Here is a 12,715-nt window from a genome sequence, read left to right as displayed (position 1 = left end):
CTCCTCCCCCCAGCAACCCTCAGTTTGTTTTGTGAGATTAAGAGTCACTTATGGTTTGTCTCCCTCCCAATCCCATCTTGTTTCATTTATTCTTCTCCTACTCCCTTAACCCCCCCATGTTGCGTCTCCACTTACTCATATCAGGGAGATCATATGATAGTTGTCTTTCTCTGATTGACTTATTTCACTAAGCGTGATACCCTCTAGACCCTAAGATCTTGACCTAAGCCGAAACCAAGAGATAGCTGCCTAGCTGAAGTTGACTAAGCCAAGCACAGGTGCTCCAAACTAAACTTACTTTCTAAAGGGTTGTTTGAAATAATATCTTGACATAGCTTACTGCTTAATATTATTGTACCATAATAAGTAAAAAACTGACAAAAGTTTTGCTATAGCAGTTAATGTCAAACAACTTCTCAGTCCAATATTCACTTCTGTTTTTCAATAAATATCTCAACAGATATAACTGACATGTAACATTGTAATAGTTTCAGGTGTACAAGATCATTATTTGTATATACTGTGAATGATCACAATAAGTCTTGTTAACATCCATCACCATGCATAGTTACAAGTTATTTTTCTCTTGTGATGAGAACTTTTAAGACCTACTCTCTCACCGACTTTCAAACACAGAATAGAGTATTATTAACTCTATAGTCCCTGCTGTACATTATATCCCCAGGACTTATTTTATAACTGGTAGTTTTTGGCTTTTGGCCACACGTAACTATTTTTCCTATTAGTCACTTTAAATTTAACTGAAAATAAATGTTTTAAATAATTACTGCAGACTAACAAATGAAGCACCTCATATAAGATTTTTTTTTTAATTTAAATTCTCATTAGTTACCATACAGTGTAATATAAGTTTCAGGTGTACAACAGAGTGATTCAGCCCTTTGCTGAGCAACACCATTTGCTTGTCACAAATCCCCGTCATCTCCTGCACCCATCCCTTCACCCACCTCCACCCTGCTAACCACCACTGTGTTCTCTCTCATGAAGGGTCTGTTCCTCGGTTTGCCTCCCTCTCTTTTCCCCCTCTTTGTTCCTTTGTCTTGTTTCCTAAATTCCACATATGAGTGAAATCATCTTTCTCTGACTGACTTATTTCACTTAGCATAATACTCTCCAGCTCTATCCATATTGTTGCAAATGGCAAGATTTTATTCTTTTCCATGGCTGAGTAATACTTGTGTGTGTGTGTGTGTGTGTGTGTCTCATATTTTCTTTAAGCTAGGCTGCATAAAGCTATTTTAATCCCTGAATCAATGAAGAATAGAAGTCAAATTCTGCCATGAACCAAAGCTTCCAACATGAGAGGTTAATCTGTCAATTTTTACTTTTGGTTGAGTTGTAAATCTATATTCTAACATGGACTCAGTATTTTATATTTTTTGCTGCATACTAAAATTTTTGTCCCCCTTCTGTATAATACAGAATTGTCTCTAGGAAACAGAATCCATTATGCACTAAATTTCCTGGTCCACCTGTCTATTATGCGTGTATACATATCCATGCCCTAATTCAAATATTTTAAAATTCTTCTAAGGATAAAGAATGTTATCTTAAATATTTAAAATTTTGTAAACGGCTGAACATACATTAGGCCAAGTATCCAATTTAAGAGATTAGAAAAAAACAGGAGCACCTGGGTGGCTCAGTTGATTAAGTGTCTAACTCTTAATTTCAGCTCAGGTCATGATCTCAGGGTTATGGGATGGAGTCCCCCGTTGGCCTCTGTGCTGGGTGTGGAGCCTGCTTAAGATTCTCTCTCCCCCTCTGCCCTTCCCCATCTCTCTCTAAATTAGAAAAAGGAAAAAAAAGAAAAAAAAACCTACAGGATAAAACAGGAAAAAATGCATTTTTTAAAAAATTTACTATTTCAAGAGAGAGTATGTGGAGGGGCAACGGAAGAGGGGGAAAGAGTGAGAGAATCTCTAGCAGACTCCCTGCTGAGCAGAGAGCCCAATATGGGGCTCAATGATTTTATACTGCCAGAATGTTTAAAAGAAACTTCTCATTACAAAATTAGCAGTAAAGGGTTTTCAGGCTAGTAACCTGGATTCCCTCAAGGATGCAAACACACAAAATCCTTTTGTGGGAAGAAGGCTTCAACCATAATATAAAAGTCTCATAGATAAAGTTACACTATGAAACACTCCCAATACAAGGTTACATAACACATAAGGAAACAATCTATTATGAATAAAAGTTAAAAAGACAACAAACAAAAGATTAGACTCTCAAAATATTCAGACAACAGATCTGATTAAAAAAATACTTCTGTTTAAAACAACAATAGGAAAAAAAATAAAAAGCTCATTATATAGCTTTATGAATTTATATAAAAATATATTTACAGTGACTTAGTAAATTATATACATGCCCTGTACTATAATAAATCAGATTTAACTTAGTCATAATGAGTTGACATTTCCAATTCATGTAACATCCACATATTCAATAGCAATGTGTTTGAAACCTGCTGTGCGCCAAGCACTGTACTGATCACTTAACTTAGGGTTATCCTCTGATAGAAAGATAACAGGGAATGGATGGTAGTAGAGAGTTTTTATTTCACACCTAGTATAGTGCTGAAATAATATAATCATTATTTGACATCTTTACCTCTGAATCAATGGAAGCCTTTCAGTCTAAATCATTTTACTCTACCTTATTAAAAACTTAACACATATTTCAGATAAAAAACAGCATAAAAAGCACATATAACATAGAAACAGAAAAAGCAAAAAAGCATCAATTTTTCACTATGTCTTTTGCTATTTGTACAAAATTTATTAGATCTAAAACAAAGTTCCCTTCACACAAAATTACTGGCAAAAGAGAAAATTATGTCCATCTTGAAAATATTATCTAATATTTAAAACTTTAAGTGGAATATTTATTTAATATATTACTGGAAGTCCTAGTCAGAGCAATTAGGGAAGATGAAGAAATAATGGGCACCCAAAATGGAAAGGAAGAAATAAAATTATCTTTGTTCACAAAAAACATGAGCTTCTATGTAGAAAACCCTGAAGATTACACACACACACACACACGCACACACAAAGTTTAGAATTAATAAATTCAGCAAAATGTGTTTCTATATACTAACAGTGAACAATCAGTAACGGAAATTAAAAATACAATCCCATTTAAACTGAATCAAAAAGAATAAAATACTGGGGCACCTGGGTAGCTCAGTCAGGTGAAAGTCTGACTCTTGCTTTCCACTCAGGTCATGATCTTAATGTTGTAAAATCAAGACCTGCATTGAGCTCCATGCTAAGCATAGAGCCTGCTGAAGAATCTCTCTCTCCCTCTCTAAATAAATAAATAAATAGAACAAAATACTTAGGAATAAACTTAACCAAGGAGGTTTAACTCTTGTATGCTGAAAACTATAAAATACTGCGAAAGAAATGAAAAAAAATATGCACATAAATGGAAAGATGTTCCATGTTCATGGATTGGAAAGCTTAATGGTTAAGATGGGGAGTTATTATTTAATGGGTATACAATTTCAGTTGATGAAATGTATGGATGATGGTGATGGTTGCACAACAGTGCCACAGAATGGTACATTTAAAATTGTTAAAATGGTAATTTTTACGTGTATTTTACAATAAAATGTAATTTTATTGGTGTAATTTACACTAAAAAATTGACATAGAAAAGTTAAGTGGGACATAAAATCATAATTAACAATATGTCAATATTTAACAATAGTTGACAATAACAATAGTGAAATTGAGGAAATAACCTAGAAAGAAAATAGAGGCTTATGAATGTGAAAAAAGGGGAAAGACCAAAAACCAAAACAAAACAAAAAGTGGTTCAAAGACATGGAAAGAGAAAAAGTTCTAGAAAGAGAGACTAAAGATAATGTAGAAGAATTTTCTCAAGTGATATTGTCCAAGAACATTCCAGAACTGAAAAAATATATAACACAAAACCACAAGTGCTGAGTGGGATAAATAATACATCTATACTTAGTGGCCAATTTACTAAAAAAAGAAAGATTTATCAAATGCACTGTGTCCCATAATTCATATGACAGTATACATTATAGACTTGGGTAGAAATGCAGAAATTTTCATTTCAGGTTTGCTACTTATTCTCTCTCTGACCTCAAGCAAATTACTTAACCTCTGTAGCCACAGATTTTTTAGTCTAAAAGGGAAATGATAATATTACCCACCTCATAACATTGGTTTGAGAATTAAAAGAAATACTGCTTGCAATGTGCACAATAGCCAAGCTAGGAAAGAACCTAGATTTCCATCAACAGATGAACAGATAAAGAAGATGTGGTACATATATACAATATAATACTATACAGCCATCAAAAGAAATAAAATCTTGCCATTTGCAATGATGTGGATGGAACCAGAGGGTATCATGCTGAATGAAAAAAGTCAATCAGAGAAAAACAATTATCATATGATCTCTATGACAGGAGGAATTTGAGAGGCAGGGTGGAGAGTCATGGGGGGTAGGAGGGAAAAAAATGAAACAAGATGGGATTGGGAGGGACACAAACCATAAGAGACTCTAAATCTCACAAAACAAACTGAGGGTTGTTGGGGGAAGCGGGGTAAGGATCGGGTGGCTGCGTGATGGACATTGAGGAGGGTATGTGCTTTGGTGAGTACGATAAAATGTGTTAGCCTGATGATTCACAAACATGTGCTCCTGGAGCAAATAATACATTATATATTAATTAAATAAAAAAAAAAGAAATACTGCTAGTAAAATACTTAGTTTAGTGGGTACTCCAAAATATAAAGCTAGTGTAAATCTCCTCCATAAAATTTTTGCATTAGGTCCTGAGGTCAGCCATATTTCTATATATAAATTATGCAATGGCAACATTTTCAGTTTAATCAAGGGTATGCCTTTTATGCGCCTAGCTCTTATAAAGATGAGGACAATACTGGGACGTACTCAGAACTAAGCAGTCAAGTAATCAGTCAAATAACCCATGAAACTTGACAACAGATTTTCTAAAACCTGTTTTGGATTAAATAACTATGTCATTATGATTTAACTTTTAATTTTCTCCTTGGCCCTGACTGTATGAAGAAGAGTGTATCACAACAATTAAAGCATATATCACAATTGTCCTATGCTTCTATAATACTACTATTTTGAAATAATGGGAGAGCAAGGTAGAAAATAATTATAAAACAATCTCAATGTAACAATTTTATTTAAATCTAACAACAACTAGTTATGGGACAATAACAAAAATATTAAAAGTAAACTCAGAGCTTCCTGATTACTGTGTGGAAACACAATGGGATGTGTCACAACTATGCTGAGACATAGATCCCTTGACTTTCAGAATCATCAGACAGGATCTGAGGTAAATGGAACTTCCAGTGACTTAGAAATTTTTCTGATAACTTCATACACAAATATCATTTTCTATATATTCAATGGCATGAAAAAGGTAGGGAAGCACTGCTCTAACTAACCACACAATTTATACTTAAATCTGTATAAAGAGACTTCTGTTGCTTACATGACAGTATTGTTCATAAAATGTCTTCTTAGAATCAAAAGATTATTAGGATGATAACTACCAAAAGGAGCAAAGGGATGCTAAGAGCTTTCCAGGAATGCCATGTCCAAATAGGAAGAAAGGTTTTTAAAATGGATTAACACAAAATATATGTGTACACTCTACTCATTGTCCTTCCTAACCCCATTTATTAAGTAGCTTCTCCAGTGAGAGAACAAAGTTTATTTCATTTAGTAAGTAATATACAGGCACATTCATCAAAATTATAAAAAATTTAAAAAATGGAATTCAAGGGATCATGGTAACATACCTAACATACTAGAACTCAAAAGTAAAGTAACGAAAATTACAAAGACCATTACACACAATTCTAGCTGCATAATAAACAAAGAAAAATCAGAAAATGAAAACTTGGACACAAATTTTGAATTCTGGATAAATTAAACCACAGACTGAGTCATAGATGTAGCATTCATACACACAGGAGAAAACAAGGATTGTATTTTCAGATGTCATCATTTATAGGCTAATACTCTAAGGAGAAATTTAAACTCAAAGGATACATAGCTAACCCTGATCTCCATCTAACAACTATTATCTTGAGAGCATGGAGGGAAGTTAAATATTTAATATTTAATACACAGACACCTTTTACTTGTAAAGTTAGATTCAGCCCTAATACTGGTTATCATATCATAACAGTCTTCACAAATATCTTCCTGCCATGTATGGAAATAAAGCAGCTAAATTATTTTAAGATATTTCTCAGAGAACAAGTTTCACAAGTAATTGTATGTTTCAAAACCATATCAGACTACTCACCTCTTTTCTTGACCACACTATGTAAACAAGAGAAGATGGTACATTCTGAAAATATTTGCTACTTTTTCTTCCATAAGTCTGTGTTACCATCTGTAAGCTGCTTTACATGGTCTTCCTCCAATAAATAAATCTTCTGCAGTAAGATTCTTTCATTTACACATCATCTTCACACAGGTCAGATTAAATTCATAGCTAATCCTTTCTTGATCAAAACTCTTCACAGTGTAAAGATAGAGGGTACATACCCCAATATCATAAAAGCCATTTATGAAAACCCATAGTGAATATCATTCTCAATGGGGAAAAACTAAGAACATTTCCCTTAAGGTCAGGAACACAGCAGGGAAGTCCACTATCACCACTGCTATTCAACACAGTACTAAAAGTCCTAGCCTCAGCAATCAGACAACAAAAAGAAATAAAAGGCATCTGAATTGGCAAAGAAGAAGTCAAACTCTCACTCTTTGTAGATGATATGGTACTTTATGGGGAAAACCCAAAATACTCTAGTCCAATACTGCTAGAACTCATTCAGGAATTCAGTAAGGTGTCAGCATATAAAATCAATGTACAGAAATCAGTTGCATTTCTATACACCAACAGCAAGACAGAAGAAAGAGAAATTAAAGAGTAATCCCATTTACGATCGCCCCCCAAACCCTACGATACCTAGGAATAAACCTAACCAAAGAGACAAAGAATCTATACTCAGAAAACTATAAAGTACTCATGAAAGAAATTGAGGAAGACACAAAGAAGTAGAAAAATGTTCCATGCTCATGGATTAGTACAACAAATATTGTGAAAATGCCTATGCTACCTAAAGCAATCTACACATTTAATGCAATCCCTATCAAAATACCATCAATTTTTTTTTGCAAAGAACTGGAACAAATAATCCTAAAATTTATATGGAACCAGAAAAGACCCCAAATAGCCAGAGGAATGTTGAAAAAGAAAACCAAAGTTGGCAGCAACACAATTCTAGACTTAAAGCTCTATTACAAAGCTGTAATCATCAAGGCAGTATGGTATTGGCACAAAAACCGACACATAGATCAATGGAACAGAATAGAGAGCTTGGAAAAGGACCCTCAACTCTATGGTCAACTAATTTTCAACAAAGCAGGAAAGAATGTCCAATGGAAAAAAGACAGCCTCTTCAACAAATGGTGTTGGGAAAATTGGATAGCCACATGCAGAAAAACGAAACTGGAAACAAACTGAGGTTGCTGGCGGTAGCGGGGGAAGGATAGGGTGGCTGGGTGATGGACACTGGGGAGGGTATGTGCTATGGTGAGTGCTGTGAATTGTGTAAGAATGATGATTCACAAGCTTGGACCTCTGAAACAAATAACACATTTTATGTTAATAAAAAAAAAATCCATAGCTAACACAAAACTAATAAATCCACTAGAACATTTTCATTGTTAATGTTTATAACTCAATCAGAAAGAATTCTCAACATTCTAAATTTAAATTAATTTCAGTAATGTATGGAATTTATTTTTAAAATCAGAATTAATTTCTTTTTATGTGATTGGAAAAAAATCTCCCCTTTTTAATCTTTCCCTTTGTTAATTTTCCCATTTTGGCTAATGAAGACATCGTTCTTTTATCTTATCATATTGTAATACATTTACTAAAGCAAAATTGTTACTAATGTCGTATCATTTTTAAGATCCATCTGAAATGTCACCTTCTCTGTAAAATCCCCATAGATCCCATAGAATAAATCTGTTAATCATACTCCTACAATTACAGGCCATGTTCATCTCCATTACATCTTGTACAGGGCCATTATGTTCTTTTGAGTAGGTTATACTGTACTTTGTGTGAATGGCAGTCCCTAATGGGACCATTCCATGAGAGTGCTGTCTTTACTGGTCTTTCAGTGTTTTTTAAATGTTTCTTTCTAATAAAAAGCCACTCCCCAAAACAGGTAGTCACATTCATTTGAACATTCCTGTAAATAAAGTACTTAGCAAACAATCATTTAATGGAACACTTTCCTTTCTGCCAGGGAAATGTCTCTGTTATCTAACTTCATTTATCAATTTCACTTGTACTATCCTTTGTCTAGCAATTTATCACTCCAAGCTTTGATTACTCTTCCAAAATATTCACAAAGTGTATTCTGTGCAATGTTAATATGCAGAAAAAAGTCTTTGGTTAAGCAAGTTTGGACACTACTGCATTCAATATAGTGTTGTTGTTGTTGTTTTAAACTGCAGGAGCTTTTGTATTCTAAGAACATTAGGAATCTCCAAGAAAGAACTCACCGCTTTTACCCTAGAAATGATATGCCCCATTAACTTCATATGGCACAATTCTAGATTCTTGACCTATGCCTCATTTGGGTGGGTGGGGGGTGAACAAAGTAATACCTATCACTCAGGTCACTGTGTTTTTCAGAATTTTGAATGAGCAGGGTCAGAGAAGTTGCTTGTGCTGTTGTCTAATAAATCTATTCTAATACTAGAGCCTCAAAACAAGCCCATTTAAGTGAGTTTGATTGCCTTTACTGATTTGTTTGAAAAAAAAAAATTCCTTTACTTGCTTCTTATTTCAATTCTGTATTTTGCCAATTCTTTATTTCCACAGGAAATGATATCTTTATGCACAAACATAACTTCTACTTCTGTCTTTTCCAGTAGTTCTCAGTGGCGCAACTTCAGCCCCCTAGCGTGTGTTTTGGAAATGTAGTAGGATGTTGTTCTTTGACTCAATGACTGGGTGTCACTACTGGCATTTAAAGGTTTGGACTAGGGGAATCAAGAGGTTCTGTGAGAATAAGACTGTCCTGAAAAACAAAAATTATCTTAGAAAAATTTTTTTTAAAAGATTTTGTTGACTTATTCAAGAGAGACAAAGAGAATATGTGCAGGGCAGGGAGGGGACAAAGGGAGAAGGAGCAGCAGATTTCCCACCGACCATGCAGCCCAACATGGGGATCAATACCAGGACCCTGGGAACATAAGCCAAAGCAGATGCTTAACTGACTGAGTCACACGGGTGCTCCCTAGCTCATGAAAATTTATACAAGTGAAAATCTTGTGTATCAACTTTGGAAATAAAATTGACCTCAGTTTTAGATCTAAACACTATTTTTTTGGCATTTTCTGCACGATTTTTTTTAAAAATACCAACAGTTCTAGAAACATAACTACTGAAATGAAAAGAATATTGTTTTGTTCAAATCTTTACCAGGGTTGCCACTATTTCAGAAAATGACACCACCAATAAATGATGCCACAACAGTACTACTTGTGATATTGGATATAGACCTTCACAAGTCTATCTGTATCACTCACATTCACAATAATTATATGTACCTAACTACTTCATCAGATCTTCTTCTAACATAGTTTTGTCTGAACATTTGTATGTATATTGAAATACATGTTATTATACCTTGAATTATATTCTTTAATCTTTTATATTTTAAGATATTAGATATTTTTGAAAATATGTGGATTATATTATTTTTTATTTTCATTTCAGGATAGTAAAGGGACATTATAAAATATTTGTTTTAAAAGGGCACTGGCATGTTGGCTGAAGTTAGGGTGCTAAAAATGAAAAGAAGGTTTTCTATGATTGTAAGGGAGAAGGAGAAGACTTTGGGTCTGACAGGATTAAAAACCACTAATGGAAAGATGGTAAGAACACTGTGGTTTACAAAACGGGCAGGGACAGAGGGGGCAGGGGAAAGGAGCATGAACTTCATTTTCATTCAGTTGCTAAGTTTCCATACATCTGAGGAAACATACCTTTACCGTGTCTCAGTTTTTTCCATTTCAGAGAACCCCCCACTGTCCTGAACTACCCCACTACATACTGAAAGTAATTAGAATTCTGGGACCTAAAAGGAACATTAATAAAGAGCCACTGCTACCACAGCTCTCCATGAGCCTTCAGAACCTGCCAGCTTCCACAGAAGTGAGGTCATCTTCATTCTCAATCCTGGTACAGAACTCTGCGGTATATATCACCCTTCACTGGCAACAGAATTTTTCAGAAACACTTACCTCAGTAGTAGTTCCAACCTCAGCAGATGGGCTGCATGTGCTGGTATCTGGAGGAATTGTGCCTACGCTGCTTCTCACCGGAGAACCAGGAGCCGGCCCTGCCATGGTTTCCAGATAGGCTGAGGAAGGACTGAGATTGCCTCTCCTCTGAATCTTATTCCAGACCTTATTCATGATCTCAGTTAGCTCATATAAGAGCTGCACCTGAGCAGAAGGAAAAAAGAAAAAAAGGGAAAATAAGCCTTTCAACTTCTAGTGACAATTAACTAAATTACTACATGTGAGAAAATTAAAACAAGTCTAAGGAAACAAGAATATATGGAAATAAAAATAAATAAATGGAATAAATATATGGAAATAAAAATCTGTTAATGTACCACTAATCATATTATATTGTGATCTATAAAATATTATATTATATAGTATAATTATACATATGATCATAAATATTTTATGATACTATGATTCTGATGAGATATACAGAGAAAATTCATGTAACAAGTTTATAACTTTAAGCATTTTATCATGATTTGAATTTGGAGATAAAATGAATTTACCCATAAAGTTTGCCACATATTCATACTGTGATATTTTATGAGCAACTTAGCATTTTTGTGGGAAAATCATGTTAATATGATAATAATGCTAACAAAACAGCTGATTATGGGGCAGTGGATTGCTTTTAATATATGACTAATAGAACATACACAAAGAAATGCCTCTGAAGCAGAGGTCAATATCAGAATTTCATATCAAATATATACTAGTAAATATGATTACTTAATTACCATTTTTATTTCTAAATGATTTCCACATTCAAATACTCCTTATTTTTCTGAGGGATAAAACTGAAATGGAATTTCTTGCCCAGCAAAATAAAGTGAAAAAGAATGACATAACATAGAATAGTAAAAGGAAAATGTTACATATGAAACTTTGCTATAGATAAAGAACATAAACTATCCAACCTACTATTCCCCTTGGATTTGTCATTCCAATATTCAGAGAAAAAACTGTTTAACTTGCACATTGTTTGACTAAGTTCTAAGATATTTACATAAGATTTCATAAATAAGCATTAATCATGGAATTTGTATGACAACATATTGCCATATACTGTATAAAACAAGCCCAAGGAAAAAAATGCAAACAAAATATATAAGCAAATCCACAGCTGGATACCATATTCCGTTTGCCATAAAAAAAAAAAGTGAAATTCTCATATTTATAAGAAGTTTCAGCCCCAGGACACATCCAGATGATAAAGCTGGCTTCTTATGTGGGCAGAACAGATGCATAAAAACACTGTTGTCAACCCTTATTTGATATAAAACAGTACTTGGGTTACAGTTTTCTCTTGCTTTGTGTGTGATGAAGTCTCAAATCTCAGGTTATAGTTCTTTTTGCTTAAAAAAATATTCTAATGGCTAGAGATCTTACAAAAAACCTCTTAGAAAAATTTTAGTTCAAATTCTTTTGTCCTTCATAATCAAGACTAAGTTCCAACTAAAAAGAAAAAATTTTGTTGCTAAATATTTTGAAAAAAGATTATTTTACTTTTTCTTAAAGAATAAAAACTGACAAATAAGGAAAGCATAAACCAAAGAAAACAATTTCTAAATACTTCTAAGGGCATACAGTTTATTTATTTAAGAGAACCGATGTTTTTATTGTCACTATTTCTTATTTCTTTTAACAATTAGCCTTAAATAATTTGTATGAATGTCACTAAGTACTTGTATAGTTAATGTACCAAGCAATCATGGACATAAACTTTAAACATATTTTTATTTTCAAAGGAGAGCGCTGCTATCACAGAACTCAGACTTGCCAAATTCAAAGGTTTTAAAAACATAAAAAATTTAAAGATAAATGTTCAATTCTTATCCTCCAAGCTGTACTGAAAAGTATGCCAATTCAAGCCACAATGAGCTACCACTACCCACCAATTAAAATGGCTAACTATAAAAAGCCTAACCATACCAGTATTGGCAAAGAGGTAGAACAACTGAAACTCTCATTTACTGCTGATGGGAATGCAGAATTCAGAATACAGTTTGGTGCCTTCTGAAAAAGACATATACCTACCATATGATCCAGCCATTTCACTCTAGTGAAATGTTTCTAGTGTTTACTCTAGAAAAATGAAAGTCTATGTCCACACGAAAACGTGAACACAAATGTTCATAGCAATTTTTCTATAGTAATCTAAAACTGGAAAAAATCTCAAATGCTTACCAACAAGTAGATAAACAAAATGCAATATATCCATACAAAAGAATGGTATCTATGAGTAAAAAGAAATCAATATGGATTCATGAAAAAC

The 12,715-nt window shown here is 33.7% G+C and overlaps 1 protein-coding gene across 3 annotated transcripts in view; it reads right to left on the bottom strand.

Moving 5' to 3' along the window:
• The window catches only part of VPS13B (vacuolar protein sorting 13 homolog B), a 756,179-nt gene that overhangs the window by 344,590 nt on the left and 398,874 nt on the right, over positions 1 to 12,715 (bottom strand). For all 3 annotated transcript variants that reach the window (XM_059394925.1, XM_059394927.1, XM_059394926.1), the window contains one exon: positions 10,390 to 10,593. In XM_059394925.1, the coding sequence (XP_059250908.1) occupies positions 10,390 to 10,593 (204 nt within the window). The remainder of the gene's footprint in view (positions 1 to 10,389; positions 10,594 to 12,715) is intronic.

Source organism: Mustela nigripes, chromosome 3, assembly GCF_022355385.1.
Source record: "Mustela nigripes isolate SB6536 chromosome 3, MUSNIG.SB6536, whole genome shotgun sequence".
Lineage (NCBI taxonomy): Eukaryota > Metazoa > Chordata > Mammalia > Carnivora > Mustelidae > Mustela > Mustela nigripes.
This window is presented reverse-complemented; position numbering and strand designations above follow the sequence as displayed.